The sequence below is a fragment of the Zeus faber genome (assembly GCF_960531495.2).
Source record: "Zeus faber genome assembly, chromosome: 1".
Classification (NCBI taxonomy): domain Eukaryota; kingdom Metazoa; phylum Chordata; class Actinopteri; order Zeiformes; family Zeidae; genus Zeus; species Zeus faber.
The window spans coordinates 42,094,346-42,121,153 of record NC_137193.1 but is presented as its reverse complement, the minus strand read 5'-3'; the positions used below and the strand labels follow the sequence as shown (position 1 = coordinate 42,121,153).

Here is a 26,808-nt window from a genome sequence, read left to right as displayed (position 1 = left end):
GCGTTCCTTTAATTCAAAAACATGCTTTCTATACTTTGGGCTTATACTGGTACCCTGTGTAACACTAAAGTGATTAAAACACCCGTATCTGATTGACTTGATAAACAAGTTATTCCATAGAACATAAAGGTGCAATCATTAACATTGGACAATGAGCGACAAATAGCACCCGCTCAAGGAAGCCATGGAGGCTGCTTTAGGATTTTAGTCTCCCTCACAGAAGGAGCTCCCAGTGTCGCTTATTTGCTCGCTGAACATTCATTCATGCTTATACAAACGAAAATGAAACCAGTTCGGGAGTAGCGGAGTAGGTTGGGGGAGGGGCTTGAGTGGAGATACAGTATATCATAGACAATTTGCACAACGAGCGAATGAAATGTACTTATTGTAGCTTTAAAGTTGTTTAAGAAAGGTTTTCCATGGCCTTTAATGAGGAAATATGAAAGCAGAGTTTCTAAATAAAGGGATTGTGTTTCTGAGTGCAGCATCCCTTAAATCAGTTTAACATTGAAACAACTTTACCAGTTACTGTATAAATTGATTGTGTAAATAAAAGCAAGCAATAGTTTATCCTCAAGTACGTTATTAGCATTTCTACAGAATGGAGCGTGAGTGTGTGTGTGTGTGTGGGTGTGTCTGCACACTGAACTACAATCCAGAAGTTTGCCTCTTTGTTTGCATAAATTTGTTTGTTTGTGTGCATACATGCGTGGTAATGTGTGTGTGTGTGTGTGTGTGTGTGTGTGCGTGCGTGCGTGCGTGCGTGCGTGCGTGCGTGCGTGCGTGCGTGCGTGCGTGTGTGTGTCCGTGCGGCCCTTGGAGCGCTCAGATGTTATTTGTCCACGTACAGTGTTTATGCTGCGATTCTGCGGCCAAGTTCTTTTCAGCGCTGGTTTGAATGTGAAAGGCAGAAGGGAGGAGTCGGGCGACCAGAAATGCCACTAAGCTGCAAAAGCAAATCTTATCTAAGAGCTGCAGGCAGCGCTCTGCGCGTCTGCACACGCACGAGTATTGGTGTGTTTGGAGATTTTTGCATGCGTGTGTATGCGTCTGTGTGTGTGTGTGTGTGTGTGTGTGTGTGTTATTTCCGTTTCTTTACTTTTCTACCTCACACAATCACACACGCACACACACACCCCTCCCTCGGCTTGCTGAATGGTGGAGCAGCGAGCATCACAATTAGAAGAAGAAATGTGTTGTTGTTTAGTGCCGCCCTCTCTCCGGGTGGCCGAACCCTGCAGGACCACAGGGCTAATGAAGGGTCTCCCTGGCAACACCGGCACTTTTAAATTGTTATTGTCTTTTACACACACACACACACACACACACTTACACACACTGTCACCATCCTTTAAGTGTTTAATGTTTCCTTGTGTGAAAGAGAGGGAGTATGTGTGTACAGACTGGCCGGGTGATTAATCAATATCATTGTTTATTGTCTTTGGTTGGTGTTGTATCGTTGTGAAAATTAGATATCATCACCGCAGTGTGACGCATAATGTTGTTGTATTGTATATTAATAGTGGTGAGGCAGTATGATATGATGTGATGTCATACTTGCACATTACCATATACAGTAGTTCAGCGTAATGAACCACCGTCGAATTCTTGAACGTGCGTTTTTGTAATTCATGAGTGGATATTGCAATATATATCACTGTTGAGTAAAAGTCCCCGTTATTATTGTAATAATACATTATTCCGGTCCCGATGTAGAGTATTAAAAAAAAGTACACTTCCTACTCAGTGCCCTCTCATTTGTACTGGGATTAGCCCCGTATTTCTTCATATGCGCGCCAGAGATATGTAATCAACTGAAAGCCATCAAGAGCGATTTTTCAGGACCATAATGCATTGCTCTCGGGCAACTAAATGGACCATTAAGCCTGAACAGTAACTGGCCTCAGAGCGAGATTCCACCCACTCAGACGTCCCGCTGAGGAGGCGCAGCATTTCGGGATTTCGCCGCCTCCTCCTCCTCCTCCTCTCCTCCTCCTCCCCCTCCTCCTCCGCGATACAGTTAGAACACGAATCAACCAGAAGGAAGAACGGAATGCTTTTTTGCTCCGTTTTCTCATGTCACATAAAAAGAAAAATCTCTCTCTCTCTCTCTCTCTCTCTCTCTCTCTCTCTCTCTCTATATATATATATATATATATATATATATATATATATATATGTCACATGATCCTCTGTGGTGATATGAAGGAGCAAGAAGGTTGCAAAGTTATCTGCGGATATGTCCTGGGGATGTTTTTATCTCATTTCGCTGTTTTTTTTTTTTTTTTTTTAATCTCCAAGGTTGCTTTGAACACGTGTGCGGTGCTGTAGTTGGCTGTGTAATCTATCCCTACATGCTTGGGAGCAGTGGGCCCCGTGGCCTCGCATTAACATACGGCAGGCGGGGTTAGCGCGCCTGCCTGCGAAGCAAAGCAGGGAAGAAAGAAAAGAAGTCGTCGACACACCGAGGAAAAGAGACAACGGGTTCAGACTTCAACTTCAACCTTCAAAACCATAACATCCTCCCTGTTTTTTCACACAAAGACGTGGCCAGGGCGCTAGTTATTATTTACGATGGGTAAATTTATGGAATAATTTCAGAGAGGGAAGGTTACTCGGTTGCTCAAGGTGAAAATGGATACATTTAGCACTTAATGAATCGGGCCTGGGCCCTCTCCCTCATATATCAGCATGTTATTAAGACGTTTTAAAATCCCATTATGCTGTTTCTCCTTGAACAAGCCGTGCTTTTATTGGACTGCCCTGTCTTTAAATCTGACCTTTTGAGTTCTTTCCCCCGGATTTGGACAGAAAGAAAGATACACGATCGGGGAGGGGGAAAAAAAAATAAACATATTTTAGTATAAAAAATATTGATATGAGGCTCTTTTCAAGCTGTTTTTTAGTTATTTCACTTAGCGTTTGCAGAAATGGTTTCCGGACCGATGAAGAGAACCTTGAAAGGGCAGGGCTACAGTTGGATAAAATGGCTGGAAATAATAATATTCTACTATTTAGTTTGGATGATAGAGACAGAGGTAAAGAGGGAAATAGACCACATCCTTCATGGTCATACTATAGTTTGCACTTTACTATTGTGCGTAAAAAAAATGAGGACACTGCATAGTGATGACACAGAATAGAAACTTTAACTGGCATCTTGCCCTCACAGTGTATTGTGGGACAATCATTCCAGTGTCGTGTGCAGTGTTTGTAACTATGACATTTCACCAGATATGTCAGATCATCCTGGTACTTTTCCCATACTATTTGACAGGTACTGTGGCTAAATATGCAGGTTCTCCATCCAACAGATCACTCTACCAGCTTATTCAGTTTGCAGACATGGTAATCATTGAATCCATCTGGTCCAAGTCCCATGATTGAGGTGTTTTGGGATTTCTCCTCACTTTTTGCCATTAGGAGGCAAAGGGTTAAACCAGCAATCCTGCGATTGCCATTCGACCTGAAATGAGTAATAACCAGAGGCAGACATCCTTCTATCTAGTTAATCTCTTTCAGATCTGGGAATATGAATCCTCTTTGAAGCTTAATGCTCTTCCACCTATTGTGTGCGTGTGGTGTGTGTATGTGTGTGTGTGTGTGTGTGTACTGTGTTATTTATTATCTCCTGCCAGTTTAAAGAAGAAGATCCAATATAAATAAACAAATAAATAAACGCTTATTTTTTTTGTCAGTTTCTTTTTTCAAACGTTCTCTTCCAAAAAACTGATGGGGAGCAACTTGGACGAAATGCGCTCAGCCTGAACAATAATAATGAAAAAGTAGTGCAGAGGTAAGAATGGGGCTTGGAGAGGGAGCGTGACACGGGGACTGTGATGACAGAGGCGTCTAATCCCGCCGATGCCATTCTTATCAGGCTCCAGTGGATTAGTGGAGCCTCCTAACCGCAGAATCCTTCCCCGCCAGATGCTCTCCACAGCCCACAGCCCGGATCAATAGCCCCGCATTGATCTGCCATGCGGGGCTTGGATTCACTTTTATTAGGCCCCGGACCCTCTCACGCAGGGCGCACGTGGGCCCTACCCACACGTACACACACACACACACACACATACACACACACACACACACACACACACACACACACACACTCACCTATGAGAGACAGAGAGAGAGAATGCACAATAACTCCAATGTCCATTTGAATGAATGAGATGAATACATTTCAAAGCAATAATCTATACTTTTTACTTCACTACAAATCCATACAGTCGCGTTACTTTAGTTAAAAAAATAACACAAAAAAATGGATTTACATTTGTAACTTACCGTTACTCCACCTGTAGTATATCTTGTAAAGCTGTATTCAGGATCTGCATCTACAAAAAAAAAGGTACGATACCACTTTATACTGTATTATAGGCTTTGTTGTATCAAGACACTGAATATGACCAGTTCTTTTACTTTTTATACTTTAAGTACATTTAAGAGCAATACTTTTCCTTCGGTAGAAATGTCAACGTGGTACTTTCACTTTTACCAGTGTCCTTTTGTATCAGGGTATTTGTACTGCAAGGCAACGCAGTCGGAAGGTGGCATTTTGCTCAGTATCTTGGAACGGCTGTGATTTTGGGGGGAAAAAGGCCTCGACACATTTGTTTTGTTTGTAAGTTATAGCTACAACGGCCCCAGTCACAAACACTAACCTCTCTGTCTTCTTCCTGTCCTTCTTTTTCCTCTTCTCTTTCTTCTTCTTCCTGTAGATGACTCGCCCGATCCAGGTGAAACCAGCCGACAGTGAGAGCCGTGGAGGTAGTTGTCTTCCTTTCTTCTTCACTTATGCACATCCACTTTTTCATCGGTTCTGGATAAATTCCCCTTGTCCCCCCCTGTTTTCCCCTCTGACCTCTCATTCTTTATTCCTCTCGGTACTTCTTGTCATGGCTGCGTTTCTCCATTGCCCATTTTAATCTGTTGTTCTGTGACTGATGCACTGATTGTAATGGATATTAAAATACAGCCCTTGGAAAGGTGTACTGTAAAGCTGGGGTTTGATTTCCAGGTGTTCCCTCCCCTCTGAATTTTTCTTTATCTCTGTCTTTCTCTCTCTCGCTGTAAATCATCCATCACTAGCCCACTGTAAATTAAATAGCAATCAGGCTGGAAGGATACTGGAAGAACCCCCCTCCACTCCTCAAAGCCCCCCGCACTGTGTGGTTGCTGTCTGTTTGAAACAAGCCAGTAAATGGTACACAGGGAGTGAAAATGGAGCAGGAGTGCGTGGAGCTTGCCAAACAATCAATAAATTTGCAGGAGCCCTTGCCAAGATCCTCATTACTTGGCCCTAATTCTGTCATCTTTGAGCTCTCCCATTTTAGGAGGCTTTCATTTACTCACTGCGGAGGTGCATATATGTTAATGTAACGGGGAAACGTCCCTCCAGTCGATGGTGGAGACAATGAATCAGGCTGTTGTTGTCTTTGTGGACGGCGTGTCCTGCATGCCGCTGTCTGGCAGCGATGCTCCGCTGACTCTTTATTTATTTTGATTTGGGCTGTCAAAGTAAACGCAATAATAACATGTTAACGAAAAATTATTTTAACGTCACACATTTTTTTTGACAAATTAACGCATGTTCTGTTACGACCATAGAGCTAGGGGGGGTGCTTGGCTCAAAATCCTCGCCGTCTGATCTGTTTGTAAGTGTGTGTGTGTGTGTGTCCTTTACATCATGTCAGGTCTGTAGCTGCCGCAGAAAAGTGACATATGAGGGATACGGGGATGGGGGGGCAAAATACTACTGATGATTGTTTCGTTTGCATGCTGCATCGACACACACGTCTTACTGATATGTACAATGCAACATAGTTTTTCTCTGTCTTTCTGACAGACGCACACCCCTGGCAAATTCAAACAGGTGTAGGTACAACACGGTGTCTGCAGAGAATACTCAAAATAAGCGTCCAAATCCGACTTTTATCATATTTGCGAAATTGAAGATGTAAACTTTCATTCACTGAAACCATGACATAGTCACGATCCGTGAATATGTTAAAATACTTGTAAAAAGCCATCCTCTGAGCAGTCTGAAGATGGATGTACCTCACCTCATGTATGTCCCGCCGTCACGTCATGGTAGCAGTTGCCAAATGTTTAATAATCCATGAATGGTACCATCAAGATTTTCATCAGCACAATTTAAAAAGTTATAAATAAAAGACTGTGTTTTTATTATGTGCGCCGTGATTGGCTGAGAGACAGAGAAGGCGGGACATCCGGTGACGCGTGCTCCTACATTCTCACTCATTGGTTGGATTGTTAATTTATTTCCAATAAACATACATTTGCATAAAGCAAGAATATTTGTCAACTCCCATGTTGATAAGAGTATTAAACACTTGACAAATATCCCTTTAAGGTAACTTTTAAACAGATAAAAAACGTGATTAATTTGCGGTAAATCTATGGACAATCATGCAATTAATCGCAATTTATTATTTTAATCAATTGACAGCCCTAATTTTCATTTTGTTTGTTTATTTCTTTATTTAACGCTGCACATTGCATGTTTTTTTTTCCTCGATCTCTCCATGGGGGAAGGAGGAATAGATTGGGAGGGAGCGTAGATGCAGTGAAACGAGAGAATGCTGCCAACTGCCGTCGATGACATGCTCCACTTCTAAAGCTCTACCTGGAAACCGCTGTATTTTTTTCGGGGGTGGGGGGTGTTTGTTGAATTTTTTGATGGCTGGCCGCTTGGCCGCCTGTCAGATACAATCTTCAAAGGACATCCTAAACCCTGGAGATGAAGATGGCAGAAAGGCCAAAAACAAGATCACACTCTCTGTGTGTTCCATGTTCTCTCTCTTTCTTGTCTTCCCTCTGTCTCTCTCTCTCCCTCACTCTCTCTAAGTCCTTCTTTTCACCTCAATTTCCAAGCATCCCGCAGCCATTCACCCACAGCTTTACAGGGGTGGAAAGACAAGCAAAGAGGTCTTGGGCTGTCAAGATTGATGCCCCCTATAGCTCCATTGATTTTGCCATTGTGGTGCTATGTATCCACATTAACAATGACACTCAGCTGTCTCTTTACTTGGCCACGAGTGGCCGGTTTTAGAGCTCCAGGGGCACTCTGGCCAGCATGGGGTCCCCTTATTGGACAGCCGTGGGGTCCCCACAGTGGAACAAATGAGTGCTGGAACAGGCCTGAGAGTTGCACATCATATTAAATGAGCAGCTCAGAGTGCCGCCGCAGGGGCAATCAAACACTATCGTGACTTTAATGGTTTAGAAGGGAGGGGAAGGACTGGAAAAGCGGGAAGAGGTAAAGGTCTACGCTCCGAATAATTAATTAATTAATTAATTATCGAAATTAATTAATTAAACAACTTATTTATTTATTTCTTTATTTATTTATTTAAAAAAAATTTAAACTCCTGAATCCATCATGGTTCTGATTTAGCTGTCCTGACTTCTGCCATTGACAGTATTTGGTGTAATTGAATTTTTAGAGCCCCTTACATCTGGGTCTTCCTGAAGCTTCCCTTGCTACTGCCTGTGGGAGGTGTTAGACGATCTAGTCCGCTCTGGCTGCTTAGTCGTCCAAGCTGCCGCTATAAAGTCCAATATTTAAGATCTTTAGGTGTTATGTCTTCGGGCATACCCTCACAACAAATAAACAATGTCGGGGAATTTTTGTTTCATTCAAACGTTAGAAGTTACAGAACCTAAATTTGTATATTCAAATGTCTTTGTTTTTATGTCTTTAAGTGGAAATTCCATTGCAAAGTCAACAGATACAATAACTGATTGAGTGTTGGGGTACATGGTGCTGTGGCGTGCCGAACCACTGGCTGCAAAGACATAGAGGCAGAGGACGGAGTAAATTGGGTTGAATAATACCTCATTTTCACAATTAAAAAAACTCGCCAGCTATTTGAGTTTCTGAGTTCCCTTGATTGTAGGAAGCCAGAGCAAGCACAATTGTGCAGTCTGCGGGTGTAGGAGAGTCACGATGAAAGTGTTCTCATTACGCATGGTTCTTGTTTCGCTCCATAGGGAAATGGAGTAAATGAACATAATCCATATCTAAAATAAACACACACCATTGTGGCGTGCCGATCACTGGCACCCCATCGCATGTGTGCCCATTGTCTCCACACCCCTGACGCGCGCACATCGTCATATTTTATTTACTTGGGTCTCGACCCCCCCCACCCCCTGTGATTTCCACCCCTGAGTGAAATCTCCCTTTAACGTTATAAATCTCTGTGTGGGGAGGGCACCTCTCCCCAGAGAGCCCCCTGCTAGAGCCAAAGAAGCTGCAGAGCTGTTAATTAGCCTTTTAGTGCCGGGGAGCTGAGGGCGGGGGTTGCGGGGGCACACCAGGGACGAACCTGGGAATCATACCCAGCCAGACCTGTTCTCCAGTGAGCCTCAGCAGTAGTCCAATGTGGGGCATGTTTTCTCGACACACACACACACACACGCACACACACACACACACACACACACACACACACACACACACACACACACACACACACACACACACACACACACACACACACACACACACACACACACACACACTAATTAGTTTGTTAATCTCATTATGGAGAGCTCAGGTCAGATCACCTGTGTCCAGTTGACATCCATTGGGAAAAAAGAACTTTGTCCTCTGGTTTTCTCTTGGTTCTTGGGCTTGTCGGACCCTTGCTCCTGAAGGAGGAGCAGCTCCCCCTGGTTATTAAGACTAGAAAGGTGTAATGGGAGAACAATGTACAGCTCTAATAATAACAGCTATAATTCAAAAGTTTAAGTCAGCCTTCATGGCATGGTGATTAAACACTACCGCCACCGAATTTTGTATGAAGGATAACACAATGCTACGTATAAAACACTGCAGAAATATTTGATTCAAACATATGTGCCCACTCAGGAACAAGTGCTCTCCACGTTCTTGGCGTCCTACCTCTACCCCCGATTGATGCTAATTTGCCCATCACCTGCTCCATGTGATCAGAGCACTGTTTCCACTGTAATAGAAAAAATATCCAGTAGAGTGCATTTATTTCTAACGCTCTGTCAACCCTTGCCGGTGCCTATCAAAGATGGGATGCAAAATGACTATAAATGCCTAATCACTCCCCCAATCTACGCTAAGAACACTCATCCTACCCGTGCATTCTGTATCTGTTCCAGATGACACGCGCTATTCTGGGATGTTTCTGTTGGGGAAACTATGTTGTAAAAAAACAGCACAGCAAGGAATCAGCGGGGACCAGTGCCTTCCTTGTCCTCACTCTTCACAGATCTCTGATATGAAATAGATTGATTTTTCTTCCTGCACGGCACCATGACTGGCACTGACTGCCGCAGATATTTCTTTCTTTTTCTTTTCCTTTTTCCTTTTGAACGACTGCTCAAATAATGTCTCCTCAGAGGACATGGAGTCGTTACACAGGATAGAGCAACGTTTTCCACTTTGATTTCCCTGTAAAAGCTTTACCTGTGTTGCCCCCATCAGCACTCTGTCCTTAAAATCTGCCCCCATCTCCTTTCCTTCTCCCTCATTTCTTTGATACCGTATATCTTCTTTCATTTCCAGTGCCCTGCTCCCACACGGATTTGTTGCCTATTGAATCATTATTTCTAACCTTGCATTATAATCTTTTTTTCTCTTGTAGGTTTGGCTTCATGCCTTTTCTCACTTCCCAGTCCAACCCTGCAAGTGCTATGCTAAGGAACTGTGAGCTCCTGTCTTTCAAACAAGTGGCCGCCCCGTACAGTCAGGGAGTTTATTGATGTTCTCTCCTTTGTAAAACATGGTGGCAACAACTGGCTGTATCTGAACCCCTTGTAAGTGTTCTCTGCCTGTTGCCTGAATTTGATGGACAAGGAGGTTTTCTGTACTTTAAACTTGATGGACACGTTGTTCTTATACTCAGTGAAATCACGATCAGACTGCTCAATTTAGATTTAACGATGTAATCACCTAAACAATTGAATATCATATGTGTCATTGTTTTAGGCATTGTTTTTCTGAATAATTAGTGAAACATCTCCTGTCTGTTAGCGCCTCATTTCACTGTGTTAGCAAAGCCTCCTGTCATTGCAGCGTCTGTCTCTGGACCCTGACAACTTCCCGTGAGGGTAGTAAGATTGGCCGACTGGCATTCTTGGTTTGAGTGCTTGAATCAGATTATGATAGGCTTGTGCTCCCTCTAGTGGGTGGAAATCGCACATTGTAAATTTGACATTTGGAGTTGTTCAGTAGATGCGTCAGCGACCGGATTCATTCCAGAAAGCTGTGAGCGGAGCAGGCTTGCTGTCAGCTGGGACCCTGTTGGTGTTTTCAGCAGGCCCGCCTGGCACAGCGAGAGCTCCAGCCCACCGAGGGGAGGCGGGATTAGAAACAGGCTCTGGCATAATCAAGCCAACCCTGCTGCCCACTCACACACCCACGCAGAGAGAGAAAGCACATCACATGCATACCCATACTGCCGTGACGCACACAAGCTCCCTCTGTGCACAAAAACACACATGTGCCATCCCACACACCGACGCACACAGAACAAACAGGTAAACACGCATGTTCACACCAATACGGCTCCAACACACACACAAACACACACACACACACACACACACACACACACACATACACAAATACAAGCACAAGATGAAAAGTTTGAAGTATGCAATAACTGGAATGCATGTTTTTACCCATGTGTACTTCTAATGCGCAAAGTCACATCACGGACACACACACATACACACACACACACTCACACTCACACACACACAAACACAAACACACACACACACACACACACATGTTTAATGGAATAGGTCAATTTTCTTTTCAGTGGCCGTGTTTCGTGTTGAAGGCTAAGCGGCAGCGTTACGGTCTGTTGTGCGTGTGTTTACTCCATCTGAAGGACAATGAAAAGGTTTGCTCCAGCTCAGTGAGATGTGACGAAACAAAGGGAGTATGAGAGAGGGAGAAAGAAAAGAGAGAGAGAGAGAGAGAGAGAGAGAGAGAGATGGCGGGGGAAAGATAGCGAGGGGAGAGATGGACTGAGACCAAGAGAGAGAGAGAGATTTGGAGCGGGAGCATAAAATGGAAAAAAAAAAAAAAGGTGGAAGAAAGAGAGAAAAAAAAAAAGGAACGGAAGGGAGCCAGGCTACATGCTCCGTTGCCGTTCTGCGCTCAGGTTTTGATGATGAATTTATCTGGCGGAAAACACAACAGAGAGGGCCATGTATTAAACATCAGCAGCTCTGCTTTCCTCGCTAAAGACAGGAGCTCCCCATGTCACAGCCGCTCAGTAATGAAGCAAGCAGGAAGACCTCTAAGCTCCACTGATCCCCAACTTTAAGGGTGGGGGGAGAGTAAAGATGGATGAAGAGAGTCGAGGGGTGAAAGGAGAGAGTTTACACTGAGATACGTGGAAGTGAGAGAGAGTGAACACGGGTAAATCAAGGAGAGACAAGTGGGGAGGATAAAGCTGGGGGTGGGGGGCAAAAACAGACAGTATATCTTATTTTTGGAAACAATAGATTACTGCACACAATATGCTTTGCTGTGCACTGACGGGGAAAAGGTTGATACGGCGGTGAGTGCGGTCTGGACGGCGGGGGGGGCTAATCCGATGGTCAGGGCCGGGCTTTGGGTCACACATCCAAACCTTGCACTCCATGTCCAAATCCCTTCTGGTGCACTCACACAAACAGCACTGACACTGGACATCGGCCCCCGAGTCAAGTCAGCTCACTGGGCCTGTAAGCTGCTGAATGTGCTTCCGCAGCAGCACAACGTGGTCTGCTTCATGGAGGGAGGGAACGAGGGATGGAGTGAGAGACAGAGCGAGGGGAAAATAAAGCAACTGACATTCAGATGGACGGATGCACAGACGGAGGGATGGACTGGCAGGCAGACAGAAATAACATAGAACTTTATTTGAATATAATGTATTTTAAGATGGTGCTAAATAGATAGATTGATAGACAGGCAGAGAGACAGACAGACGGACAGATGGATAGACAGATAGATAGATGGACGGACGGACAGACGGACAGTTGGGCAGATAGATGGACAGACAGAAGCATCAGGTCAGATAGACAGACGGATGGATAGATAGACAGACGGATGGCCGGGACAGCAAGATTGATAGATAGATAGATAGATAGATAGATAGGCAGAGAGACACCAGACGGACAGACAGACAGACAGACAGACAGACAGGCACAGGACAGGATAGAACCGATGATGAAAACCTTTCCACCCAGTCTTCTTGCGGCTCCCCAGCGTCACATGCTCTGGCTCATACAGAAGGTTGGGGAGATCAGTTATCCTTACCGAACAAACTACGAATGCAAATACCAACGACAAACCTGCTGATGGGCTCACAGCCTCAAAGAAGGCAGCGTGATGATGCAATGATTTTTTTTTTTGTTTCTGTTTGTTGAGAATTTTATTTTTTTTTCTGCACATCTCATGTGTTGCACTCAGACAGTGGGGGAAGAAGTAGTCAGAACTTTTAATGACGTGAAAGTGCAAATACCCTGACACAAGATGACTCAAGTGTGAGTACTACACTGAAATTTCTACTTCAGTGAAAGTATAGAAGTACTTGCTATTAAGCGCACTTCAGTATTAAAAGTAAAAAAACTTGTCACATCCAGTGCCCTAATACGGTATAACATCCTATAACACTTACTGTACCATTTTTACTGTAGACCAGTGCTCTTGCAGATCCTGATTACAATTTACTATGATATACATACATATACAGGGGATATCATAGTAATTTACAAAGAAATAGAGCTAACAAATCATTGACAAGTAGTGTGATTGATCCAGTCCTGATTATCACTTTATTTTTAACCAATGTAACTTGGTTGTGGTAGAAATATATTAGGCTAAAACCTATGGACATTTACTTTGAAATGTAGTGGATTAAAAGTCGAATATCTCCGAAACTAGTCGCACGGCGTGCACAAACACACACACACACACACACACACACACACACACACACACACACACACACACATCCGCCGTCTGTAGCCTTTTCTTTTCAAACACACACACGTCCCTTCAAACTGCAGCCCCTTCATCGGGTGGTCGCGGCGGTCTCGTAGCTTAGGCGGAGCAGCAAAGGTTACTGTTGAACACAGAAAGGAAAGGTCAGAAATCATGTTTAGTTTTCCTGGGGCCTGGAGGTAATTCCATCCAGCAGATTGTATCCAGAAGAGCAGGCAGGCGAGGCGGGGCACGCCGGGCCGAGGACGAGAGGAGAGGACGGAGGAGCTGCTCATGCAGGCAGGAGATGGGGCGTTGGGGTGGGGGCAGGGGCGGGTGGAGGCATGGGTGGGTGCAGGGGACGGGGACAAGGTCGTCGAGTCAGCCCTCTGCCTCTCAGCTCCTCCGCTGTCACCCTTAATAACACGCTTTCCCTTATCACCCCAACAATCACCTTGAGGAACAAACTTGTCTCCGTCCAGAGAGTTGAGGTAGGAGATGGACCCCGCACCATATGCATCCTGCCCTCCTCTCTCATTACACCACCTCCACCTCTTTCTGGGGGGGGAGAAAAGGAAAAATCAATTCGGAGCAAAATCCTCTGTGCGAAGTTCAATGTTAAAGAATCCAAATGTCTTTTGTTTCATATGGTAAAGGCATGGCTAGTTTATTCTTTTTAAGGCATGACATATAAAACCAAAGTCAAATTATCTATCTGTCTGTCTGTCTGTCTGTCTATCTACAGTATAATCTCTCCATCTCTCTTTAATTCATTCACCTGTCAGTGCCCGATTTGTACTTTTTTTTTTATTCATGACGCAGCTAAAATGTAACTTGATTTGTTCTACAGAGTAGAGAGACTCTCGGCCTGTCCATGATATTGATGCCAGATATTAAAATCCAATTTGCATCATTGCTTTCCGTCCTGCTTAATTTCCACTGCAACTCTCCGGGCAACGGTAGGATGAGTGTCGGGTTACTCTGCTCTCCGTCCCCTGGCTCGGTACAATATAAGAGTCGCTCCATCTTTAAAGTTGATTATGAACCCATATGCAAATAGATCGCTTGCCTTTGTAACTCAGTCTCAGAGACAAAGTTCCTGACCTGATGCTTAGGAACAATGTTTACTGTATTGCATTTGCTGTAGCAAAAATAGTTTCTTGCACCTTTGACTCCCCGGTCGTAGCCCTCCAAATTCGATTTTCGGTGAAAACAAAATTCAGTTGAATCAGCAGCCACTTTTGTCCCTGAATCCAAGGTGAACAATAATCCATATATTGGTTAAAAATTGGCAAAGGCCTTAAGTGACATTGATCCAAGCTTTAAAGGACCTCAAGCCGGGAAACATTCCCGAGCACTGCCAACTCTAACTCTGACTTATGTTAGATGTGCTGAGTGCGTTTCACTCTATGAATGTTTCATATATATCCAACACGATATGCATAAAGTGGGTGTTCTGAATATGCCACATCATATTTTTTTTGTATTTAAGAATACCACTTGATTGCTGCCTACGGCTGTGAACATGCTGATATATATACAGTATAAGGAGCTAGTGGCAATGACAAGCTCTACAGGCTGCACTGCTGGTGTGTGTGTGTGTGTGTGTGTGTCTGTGTGTGTGTGTGTGTGTGTGTGTGTGTGTGTGTGTGTGTGTGTATGTGTGTGTGTATAAACCAAGACCGATGGTGTGTGTGTGTGTGTGTGTGTGTGTGTGTGTGGCATGGTTTGAGTGTGTTCTCCTTACGCTGGGCGCACTGTGATTGCAGCAGACCCAGACGAGGCCAAGCGAGAGCTCTGATTGGAGGACAGACTCCAAATCATTGCAATCACCCGTCTGCCCCTTCTTCTCGCTCTAATGACACCCTTCATAAGGAACAGGGCTCATCAAGTGTCCTCCGTCACACATGCACACACATGCAGACAGACACACACACATACACTGTAGCACGGGAACATCCACGGCTAGGTGAGCCTCGGCCTAGCTCGCAGCCCAGATGGGGCAGGGCAGCGCTAGACCTCCAAGCAGGGAGAAGAGGTCCATCAGCAGATGGGAGGAGATTACAGCACACCAAAGACATACACACACATGCACACACACACACACACACGCGCATGCACACACATTTTTCAGCTCTTCTCCGCTCTACACTTGCATTACTTGAGTAAGGCCATTACAGCTCAAGGCTCCTGAGCACGTCAATGTTTGAAGCTCATATAGGGGATATTAAGCTTGAATAAATGTTCCTAAAATCCAAAAAACATACTCGTGAAAAATCCAAAATGGTGTGTCAAATTGTTCCTTTCTCCTCTGTCTGTGGCTTCTAGACAGCAGTGCATCATCTGGCCTACTTTCCAGAGGCCTTTGCTCCCTTCACTCCTGATCAAATTCAAAAATCCTAAAATGAATGATGATCAATGATGATGATGATGATGATGATGAATAAAAACACAGTAACTGCTCTCAAACAAAGAACATACCAACAACCACCACACACACACTTCATACAGTTTTCAGTTGCAGCACAGAGCTTGCGGCAGTTTCAAGAGTCTCTCACTCTAACGGTGAGTCTATATATGCTCGACATTCGGGACCCATTCTGGTATCTCTGTATACTGTACCTAATCAGTTTGAAGAACCTCAAAATGCATGCGCTTCGCATTTGTGTGCACTCTGGAATATACTGTAATTTAATTTTAACAGTGTTGATCTGTGCACTTAGATATAGGGAAATTGAAAGAAATAATGCAGCATGGTTAGGAAATAATTTTGTTATTTCATTTTTTTCTGTTTCGAAAAGATGTATTCATTTCTCACACACACTGGAGGACTATTGATTTTGAAATGGATTGAAGACCGACCATGTCTGCAGGAACGACGATGGTAGAATAAATACTATATAGCGAGGAACGGCACGAGAAAGCAGTGTACTGCAAGACTGCATCAGGATTCACACTACCTGTAGGCTAACTAGCTTTCAATCACTGTTGCTGCATTCTAACCTCTCTTTCTCCATTTCACCTTCCCTCTATCTCTCCATCTCGGCCTATTAACCCTCTTACCCTCCCACATCGCCCTCCATCAGTCTATGCCACTCACTCACATCACTACATTACACTAATGCTCAGCCAGAGTGTGCCTGATCTGCATGCGGTGATTTACCAATGCATAGGGGAATTCATTAGAAATTATCGAATTACAAACAATAGTGATTAATAATGATAATACTGATAATAAAGATAATAATAATAATAATAATCATTGTTATATGAATATTATTAATAATGATAATGATAATAACAATAACATTTATACTGTAATTTATAATGTAATTACGTTATGCGTGATTTACGTGGTACATGAAAACATAATTGCATTCATTTCATTAATTAAAATGAGAAAGAACAGTCAAATAAAGGTATTGTAAAGAAATTGATATAAAATAAACATACATACACACAAATATAGAAATGAATGCAATAGTACAATAAATAATATAACAATAGTGTGCCTACCTTTTGGTGTGGCTGGTAGTATAATGACACGAGACAAGGGCAAAGGCAAAGGGATTGTGTAGAATGATGTGTCTGTGATGCCCCATTAGGGAGTGCCAACGTTGGTTGGGTGGGCGCTGTAACAAGGCTTTTAAATTACAGCCAGCCACATATCACCTGCCTCACCAGGGCTAAGACCGAAGATAATGCTGCAAGCACGTACCACAGACCCTTGCACCACCCACCAAATCTCTCTCTCTCGCTCTCTCTCTCTGCCCATTGTCTCTCCACCCATCCGTCAGTCAACCGGGTGCAGAGGTAATGGAAAGAGAAGCCGTCATTCTGCCGCTGTAAACAGGCGACAGCTGAATAGCCGATTGGTGTAACCTTTGCTTTGGCGCATAAAGCCGTCAGGAGTGTTTTACAATTTTTCATAGACATTAGACTGTGTGTACGTGTGTGCGTGCGTGTGTGTTGCACTAATTGCCTCCTTTGCAATAAGCATGAAGAGGTCTCCGCCTAAAGAACACAAAGGCGACTGGGGAGTCGCCGCTGAACAAGCAGGAGCACAAATGAGGCTTCAAATGGCCGGCCTACCTTTGGATGGCAGAACTCTGACCCGACACCTGAACCTATTTGATAGAACAAGAACTTCAAAGAGCACTTTGATGCCAGACCGAGTTATTGGGTGAGATCTGAGGAAGCCTGAGTGGCTTTTCATTCCAGATTAGCTCTCCGGATTGAACTGTGTCGAATGACGGAGGTGAGGCAGCACATTGATGGAAGGAACAGATCCCAGTGTAGGACAGAGTTGAAGCCTGCTGAAATAACAATGCATCATAATTGAATCCCCCTGTACACACAACTCTTTGTTGATCTGCTGTCTCTCAGTGTTCACACCCACAGCAATTAAACTTGTCACCAAACCTAAAACATGACACATCAACGCTTCAAATATAAATAAACCTATTTGTTACCTATTGATTTCCTTGCCATTAGTAAAGTGAATGGCAGGGCTGTTGTTGATGTGCGAGATATTGTTGGCCAGTGACATCTCGCTCTTAACAGCCGCTGGAGGATTTCAAGAAAATTAGCTGAGTTGAGGACAAAGAAGCAGACCAAATAAACCCTCTGCAGCTTTAATATCAAGAAGGAAAATCTGGACTAGTTCAGGGACATCTGCCTGGCATTAATGTTATCAGGGAATCAGGGAGCAGCAGAGGCAGAATGCGCTTTAGGGAAAGGAGCAGCCCTCAGCATCTGCCGCCTGGACTGCTGGCACACAGCAACCTAATATGTTGGAAACAGGGATTGATTTGTGAATGTTAAAGTGAAACCTTGAAGCGCTGCAGCGACCAGCCGGCTTCCACCCGTGGAGTGTGTGCGGCAAGGGGGGTGTATATTATTTTTTTATTTTCCAAAAGGCATTTTTTGGCATTCTAATCTGGACGGGTTCTTAATCTATGACAGCTCTGCCCAGTTTATGAGGGGCCCAATCTGGCGACAGGGACGACAGCCAGTGACAAGAGGAACATGTCAAATCTTGCCATATCATGCGTCCGACAGGCGGGCGCTGGATCTTTTTGGCTGTGTGCCGCAGGGTGTGATCGCTGGAAAACCAGAGTATTAGGAGCCGTTGCCTTTCTGTGGGTCTAGTCCGGATTTGAAGCAGAGAAATGATCAGGGACGCTCAGGTCCCTGGTCCCTGGTTGGCTGTCAGTCTCCTCAGACGCTGTTGTCCTATCTTCTCCTAGTCCTCCTCTCCCCACCCCTCCAACCCCCCTGTTATTTTAGGAATCTATTCTGAGCCTCCCAGCGTGTACAATCTAAATTATTAACGTGGAGAAATGGGATCCTTGCACACTGGCAAGGGGGGATTTTATTTGTACCATTTGATTCCATTAAAATAGAGTAAACAAAGTGCAGGCCCTGCCAGGATTATTTTGCCCCCTCCTGCTTCTTTCTCTCCCTCCCGTCGCCTCAGCCTTGCTTCCTCCCGTATTTATCAGCAGCTTTGCCACATTTAACAGTATGTGGTGCGGTGCAACAGAACATATTGACTATAGCATGCGCTGCAATGCTATAGTCAACGTGTGTGTGTGTGTGTGTGTGTGTGTGTGTGTGTGTGTGTGTGTGTGTGTGTGCGCGCGCGCGCGCGCACGTGTGTGTTTTTGAGCTCTGTGTGTGATTGTGCCTGTGCTTCTGTGTGTGTGTATGACTTAATGTGTGGTTGTGTCTGTTTGGTAGTTTGTGTGTGTGTGGATACAGTGTATATGTATGTGTGCGTGCGTGCATGTGTTCACTTGTAATTTATGGAACGATGTCCTCCTGTCTTTGTTGTGCATGATGACAGCAAATTGCTTATTTCCATTCTTATCACATGGAAACACAAACTGAACACACAAGCACAGAGCACTGGCGTGTAAAGCACTGGAACCTGAAACAGCTTGCTCTCAGTGTGAAATGACTGGGACCAACTACGTGAAAAAAAGGTAATGGAAAACAACTCAACGGAGGAAACAAAGAAAAATGTCATACTCCAATCCTATCTCACCTCTGCGGCTGTGAAAATCCCTTCTTCTACACTGGCTGGCGTGCTGCGCTGCCTCGCCTCCTATCAGGGTGACATTAATGAAAGGTGAAAGAGGGAATAATCACAGATCACAATATTTTTTACCCCCTTAGTGCTGATGCACGTTCGCACAGCGCTGACAGCAGAGAGCTCCACTCTGATCTGACTTTACCATTCAATGCTACATTTCTCTCTCTCCAGCTCACTTCTCTCACTCCTCTCCCGCTCTCTCTCTCTCTCCCCCTCCCTCTGTCCATTCCGTCTGTTCGCCTGGCTGCAGCTAAAGGGTAAACGTAGCTCAGGGAAAACGTGCTACGCCCCGCGCAAGACCCCCAAGGTCCACCATGTGACCTGGACCTCCCAGCATCCTCTGCCTCCCTTTTCTTCCTCTCTCTTCCTGGCTTTTTTTTCCCTTTCTACTCTCCACATCTCTGCATCTCCGTCCACCCCGGTGACCCCAGCCAGGCGGGCTGATGGATAGAACCTCGCAGGCCGAGTGGCTTCTCCTCCACCGAACACAGCGTGGGTCAAGGGATCACCCGCAGCTCAGAATAACACTATTGACTATGCAAATATCAGCGTGGCACGATTCAGTGTATTGAGGAAGGACTTTCTGAGCTCAACTTGTTTTGGCTGTTCAATTGCAGAGCGTGGAGGCATCTGTTAAACTTAACCTCATGTGTCCTGCAAGGGAATGAATAAGCAACTACGGCTGAAAAACATGGATGCAGTTTCATATTGTGCTATAATATACAAGGAATGGCCCTCTTATAGGAGAGATGCAGGAATAACCTGATTGTGTTCCATAAGTTTATTTTAGTTATTGGGCTTAAATAACATGCTTTTGCCAAAATGTTGTAGAATTGGATTCATTTAGGGTGTGACTTACTTAATAATATGGTGCCAAAATATAACCAAGTCAAACTACTATGATTAAGATAGTTCAGTCGTATTGCAATATCAATATACTGTACATTTCACATGTTGCAGCAACCATAACTATAATGCCCATGCAGAACAAATTTTTATTCATCAACTGTAATGACTCTGCAGTGCTTGTGAGATGGCATCATAACGCAGATTGGTGTCATATCACATCTCTCGAGCAGAGCAGCCCAAGGCAGTGCTCATATTCAGGCCTTGCTCCCTTCCACCTCCCCCCATGTGCACTCTGTAGGATTCCACAGAAACGACATGAATATGATCCATTGGAAAAAGGCATGGGCTTTTTGGATTCCAATCAGTGTAATTGAATTGGTCAGTGGAAGAGAGCGCCCTTTATTGTTTATGGCCCTTGCAGGGAGCATGTTCAACTGCATGTTTGGTTCAGGCCTAAGTTCATCAGTTCATACGTGCACGCTCGATTGTGTGTTTGGGTATTTGTGTGCCCACACGTACATGTTTATGTGTGTATTACCGATAGCCATCTGAAAAATTCCTGCAACTTTTTCTCTGCTTGGAGTGTGTGTGTGTGTGTGTGTGTGTGTGTGTGTGTGTGTGTGTGTGTGTGTGTGTGTGTCTGTGTCTGTGTCTGTGTCTGTGTCTGTGTGTGTGTGTGTGTGTCTGTGTGTGTGTGGAGCTGAGTGGCACCTTTCAGAGTGGGGTTAGCCAGTGTGGTTCTTGCCTGGTTCTTGCCTGTGTCTGTGTTGGCCTGCTGACATGGAGTGAGGCAGAAGGCTGGTTCAGAGAGACCAGCAGCTCTCTAACTGGCCTCCCATCCTGCCAAAAACTGACTGGCATAAACACACGTGCACATACACACAGCTAGGGAGGCACTAACACACATTCGGGAAAATACAAACACCCACACTGTGCATGGTTTGAGGCAGCATGTGCATAGAAAATATAATAAGAATTGCATACTTCCCTCTGTGCAATTTAAATATTTATTTTACCCAACCTCCCAAATGCTTCAACAAAGCTGTTGGTGTTTTTTATTTGGAGCTTGTGCACATACTGTACATGTGCAGAGAAAAACACTACATAATGCACACACACACACACACACACACACACACACACACACACACACACACACACACACACACACACACACACACACACACACACACACACACACACACACACACACACACACACACACACACAAAACAACAAATTTGGGCCTCCTGTTTACAAGGGAGGAGTGCTGTGTGCACCCACAGAGCTTGCAGATTCAATCATTTCAGTTCACCTGCAGCCAGGATTTGGTGGAAATAGCCGCCTACCTCCAACAAAATTGTCCAATATCCTTGAATGCAGTGTGCAGGAAAAAAAAAATCTTTATTTTTTTGGCAGCCAGGTTCTGGCCCTACAAATTATACATGACCACAGCTTCTATTGATTCACTCTTGTTTTTCTTTGTCTGATAGCACATTGTTAGAAGAAAGTTGGTTCTGTGGACTCCCTCACAAATTGTTGTGTAAACAAACAGAGGGGAAGAAAAGCCAACTCCAGAAGTTCTTGTACATAACAAGATGAATCTTCTCTCTTTGTAATCCCATGTTGTTCAGAACCACAGACTATGCCAATGTATAGTTCTGCACAATAGCGCATAAAAGAGAATGATTTGTGGGACAATGAATTAAGGGGCCTATTCAGAGGTAACTTTTCATCAGCTACAGCCAAAGCAAAACAACCATTTCCATTTTGTTGGACATTTGGAGTTGAGCAATAATGTGGCAGTGAAAGTGAAAGTGATACGGTGAATACTATTTGGAGAGCCTTGACCGATCAAACAGCTTGTTTTGTTTTGGGTTTTGTCTCCTTATTTTTTCTTTGTTCCAAGGTTGTTGCTTTACCTTTTCCAAGTCTCCGTACATCTATAAGGCAGATTGGTTCTAAGTATATATTTTAAATGGTTTCACAAGTGTTGTGAGTGCTGCACAAATTTGCTGTGTTAAAGTATATGTTTGCCGTAGATGGGGGAAAGGCTCACTGGAGGCACTGCGCTGCTTATCTGAACAGTAGGAAGGTGGACATAATTATTAGGTAGAATAGCCATAAGAGTCCAGTCCTTCCAGCCTTGCAATTTAAACTATTTTTTTCTCCATAGTAGTCTCTCTTTTCCACACTAATTTCCACTCCCTTTGACTCCCCCCTTCTCTCTCTCTCTCTCTCTCTCGCTCTCTCTCCCTCTCTCTCTCTCTCTCTCTCTGCAAATAGTCTAAAGGGTAAGCCTAACCAGGGGCTATGTGTGAGTGGATGGTAGACAGTCAGAAACAGGAGCTCTTAAAGGAATTTGTCATTTAAAGCAAATTGGTTCGGAAAGAATCTAACTGGGAACCACGAGCTGACCCCATCCCCCCTTTACTTTTCAAACTGTCAAAATGGAAAGGAGAAAAATTCTTTACCAGTGGTGCAGAAGGCGGCGGATGGGCCTGTCGGTGTTTACGTGTGATTCCTCTAATACCTATGAGAAGGACCTAACAGCATGTGCTCCCCAGTTTCTCCATTAGAGAGGCAGCTTGGCATTCGGAGGGAGTAATTGGCTGGATAGGGCTTCAGCAGGCTTAGCCACCCTGCTGGCACGACAAGCCTGCATGTCCCCAAGCCTGCGTCCGCTGCTCCGCTAGGCCAGGGAACAGCAAGCCCGTCCCCCCCCTTCAAAGCCTGTGAAGAAGCCAGGGATGGCAGCAGCTGCTGTCTCACGGGAGCTGGGGGAATTCATGGCCCCTTGTCATTAGTGGGAGCCAGTGTACTGGGACGGGCATTGGTCTTAGACAGCTGGGCCACCTCCATTGCCGTTCATCCCTCCGTTCCTCTGTTCCTCCACCGCTCTAGCCACCCATTCCCCAGTCCTTGCCAAGAAGGGTTGTGTATTTCTCGTGCTGCTTGTTTCTCTTGAAAGGCTGACGGAGGCTTAGCCTTTGTGGCTCGTGTGGAAGGACGAAGGGGAAGATTGTTGCGACCGTACTTTTGGAATGAATTGCTTAGACACAGCAGCGGTTTTTCCGGTTGCTATTCCAAGACAAGATGTGTGTGGTTGTTTTTCATTTGTTTTATACACACCTAGTTACTAAGTCTGGAGGATCCAAGTCATTTAAACCTTGTGTAAGTTAGGCATTAAATAGGACCCATTTTGCAAAACTCACTTTTTCAGTGCTTGTGCACATACATTTGGGGCTCTTATTGGCCTACTAACACACAAACTGTGAAATAAGACAACCCTGTCAGTTTTTTGCGAGCGTTCTAATTCAGAAGATGTCCTGAAACGAGCCGTTCACATTATGTCTCAGTAGTACAGAGCATTAAGACACGTTATAATTAGAACCACCCCCCCATCTGAGTAACTCAACAAACAAATCAGTGTTTCTTTAAAAAAGAAAAAAGTGTGTTTTTATTGTAGACATATTTATTTATTTCCCACAAGCTTGAAGCATGGCAATGAAAGTTGGAACAAACTTTTAAATGTGGCCTTGTAGATCTAATATGAGTGAAGATTCAGCAACTGGATTGCTTATTTCTCTCGCCTCCAATTTATTCAGAAACAGATTTTGGTGGATTGATGAGGTCAAATCAATGAAAGTTTTGGAGTAAATTAAAACAAAACCCGAAATTTGTGCTCAAACCCCATTGGCCCAAGGAACACAGGGCCTCGGGAGGGTGGCTCCTCCCATGAAAACAGTCAGTTTTGGGTGGCTATAAAGGTGTTATGTTAGAATGACTAGAATCCATAATCTGAGTGGTATTTTCAGCAAAAAACTTGAAAAACATGTTTTGGGGACCTCAGAGACCTATATTAACTTCTTTTAAAAGAAGCATAATAGGTCCTCTCAAAGTGCTGGTAGCGATAGATCTGCAAATCAAACAGTGGAAGAGAAATCATCTTTATCCCTTAAGAGTTAGAATTCAGCTTGGTCTTATTTCAAAGGTGATTTCATTCTTGTGTGTGTCTTTTTTATGTGTGTGTCTACGCATCTCATACCATCTGACTTATGGGCGGCTGACATTTGGTGTGTGCTGGAACATAAGTCTGTGCTGAGCAGAGTGCACGGAGCGTGCCCGTGCCTTTACGATGCATGAACATCTGGATTGGTCCCTGTGCTGCGTAGATCTGGCCGGCTGTCAGCGCTCATCATGATATGTGGGGCTCCATTTTACTGTAGCTCCACGTTATTTCTCTGTAGGAAGTGCACAAAAAATATCGAGTGTCGTTAAAATAAGCAATTTCTTTTTGCCATTGTTCACGGGTGAAAGGGGAGGAGCGATACTAAGAAGCTAGGAAATTCCAGGGAAAAGTTTTGATCTGAGAGCATTTAAGCCATACAGTGGTGTAGTCGGGTGAGGTTTGACATTCTAATCAAAGGATATCAAGAGGACACGTTGATCCTCGTGATCTATGTATTATGTATCTCAATGGATGGAGAACGATGTCAAACCAAAGTCACAGCAAAGTCGGAGTAAGTTTGTGGCGAATAAGAAAAGACTAGTAGTAGAGATGCACTGATCCACTTTTTTTCAATTCCGATCCGATTCCGATTCATATGTGCTGATACTGATACTCATTCCAATACCAGAGCTCCTTTTTATTTTTTCTGCGTGGATTAGAAAAAAACAAACCCTTTTTTCCTAACTTTTTTTTATACTCCGTGTAGATCATAAACCCTTGAATATAAAAACCACTCATTGAACTCGGTTGAGAAATGTCAACGTTATAGTTTTGGTTTTTTTATCCAGGAAAAAACGCAGCTCCCCCGTTTACTTGCATTTGTTTTCAGGCCGGTCTTTACGTATCGCAGCAACGGGCCGAAGCAGTCAATACAGCGTCAAAGCTGTGTGGCACGGGCTGCTCGGATTGAACAAGGATTTTCAGTGAATGCAATCATGGAAGAGCTCGTTGTGAAAGTGAATTCAAAATCCCCTATATGGGATTATTTAGGTTTTAAACCGGACGCCACTGGCAAGCCGAAGGACGTATCTGTGTAGTTTTTAATCCTCAACCGGCGATTCCTTTCAGAGGCGGTGCACGAATAGAACTACAACTCCAGGTTCTATGGCGGCGCCTATTATATACGTCGGAACAATGGCGTTTTATTTTGAGGACCAACACAGCTGAATAGCTGCTTCAATCAGTGACGGTTTGCCCAAACTCCAACTGCCCGTTCCTATCTGCGCACGCTTTGAATTGTGCTTTACAGGCTAATTATTTGCAGAGTTGAAGTTCTCTAGGAGGCAGACCATGGAATGGAATGTGGATTGGGGACGTCGGTTGGATATCCGATTAGTGAATGATGTCAGTATCAGCGCCGATGTTGGATTGGAACGGTCCGAACTCTAACTGGTAGTCTATAATAATAATTCTAACATATCACCATTTCAATTCCCTATTTAGAACAACAATAGTGTTCAATGTTACTCCAAAGGACAGCACTGTCTCCTAAACCTGTCGTCCGCTTTCCCATGCGATAATGTGTTCAGTGCAACAGCGCACAGGCTAGGTAAAGCACGTACCCCCCTCCTCCCTTCCATTCCTTCCTTTGGATTTGCATGCATTGTTAAATAGGACTGATAGAAGTTGCCTGGCCATTACTCACCGCGTCGCCTGGCTAATTTGTGTGCTCTTACAAGTACAAAGATGTCAAGCAGGAGCAGCACGCTTACCTTGGCTTCCCCTGAGACTATTAATCCTTTGGCTGGTGTCGTCCCTGCGTGCACAGGATCACCTGGCCCACAGCGTTGCCAGAAACTGCTGTTCCCAGCCCACCCCCCCTCCACCACCCCACCCCCATCCCCATTCCCCACCCCCCTTCTATCTAGTTATTCTGGGTCCCGGTCAGCTGCCATCACCACTAAAACGTGGTTAGAACAACATTTCTGTGGCCATGGGACACAAATGAGCTCTCAATTGGGTCGGAACGTTCTCATCGTCAGGTTCTACGAATCAGTGAAAACCGTGTATTTGAAGGTACAAATAATTTGTGTGTGTTTGTATGTCAGAGTGTGTATTTGTTTTAGAAATAAGAGATTTGTCTGAGGTTGGAGGGGTAAAAGCCCTTAAAAAAAAGTGAGAGGGAGGGAACACAATGCTCGAAGAGATTTGTCACAATGACCTTCAAACAGGTTTCCATTGTTGTTATTCATTGATGTTTGGAGACGCCAGATTTAGTGGCACTGAAGACGTTTGACACAACATAAATGCTTAGATATTTGATGCTTAATTTAAAACTACAGCTTTATACAGACTTATTTGGGTTTCTCCTGTGATCTTGGATATGTCGGTCAATAACTGTGAACAAAGCAAAGAACCAAGTCTTAAATCAAGAGCATCCGTGCCCTAACAATTGTCCTTTTGTCCTTAGAATAAGGATATATTACTATTCCTGCAGAGTTAAACATGACCATAATACAATTAAATACAATTTAAAACTGTTCTGTTGCAGGGGATCCATCCGATTATCCAAACACTTGCTCACATTGCCATGCAAAGGCCTTTCAATTGCCAAGATAATGTCAACTGTGGAGCAATTCTAGAGATCATTCTGGATAACAAGACATCACACAGATTCGATTTTAATTTTTGAAGACCTGTTTTTGTGTCATGTTTGTTGTTTTTTCATGTGACGCGCTTAAGATTGCATGTGTATGAAATGCATTAGGCAAATGAAATGGACTTGACTTGGCTTATGGGTCATAAAAGTGTAAAACCCATTTATTTTAAGCATTATATTTCATGGAATTTAAAAGAATCTGGAAGAGCTGTAGAGGTGAGCACCATCGTACTAAGTTACTACCAGGAGGAAACAGT

The 26,808-nt window shown here is 44.2% G+C and overlaps 1 protein-coding gene across 1 annotated transcript in view; it reads left to right on the top strand.

Moving 5' to 3' along the window:
• Window positions 1-26,808, top strand: part of celf5a (cugbp, Elav-like family member 5a) — a gene marked incomplete at its 3' end in the record, with an annotated part of 227,347 nt that overhangs the window by 124,411 nt on the left and 76,128 nt on the right. Inside the window, exon 3 of the mRNA XM_080013585.1 lies at window positions 4,728-4,776. Coding sequence (XP_079869711.1) covers window positions 4,728-4,776 — 49 coding nt within the window. The remainder of the gene's footprint in view (window positions 1-4,727; window positions 4,777-26,808) is intronic.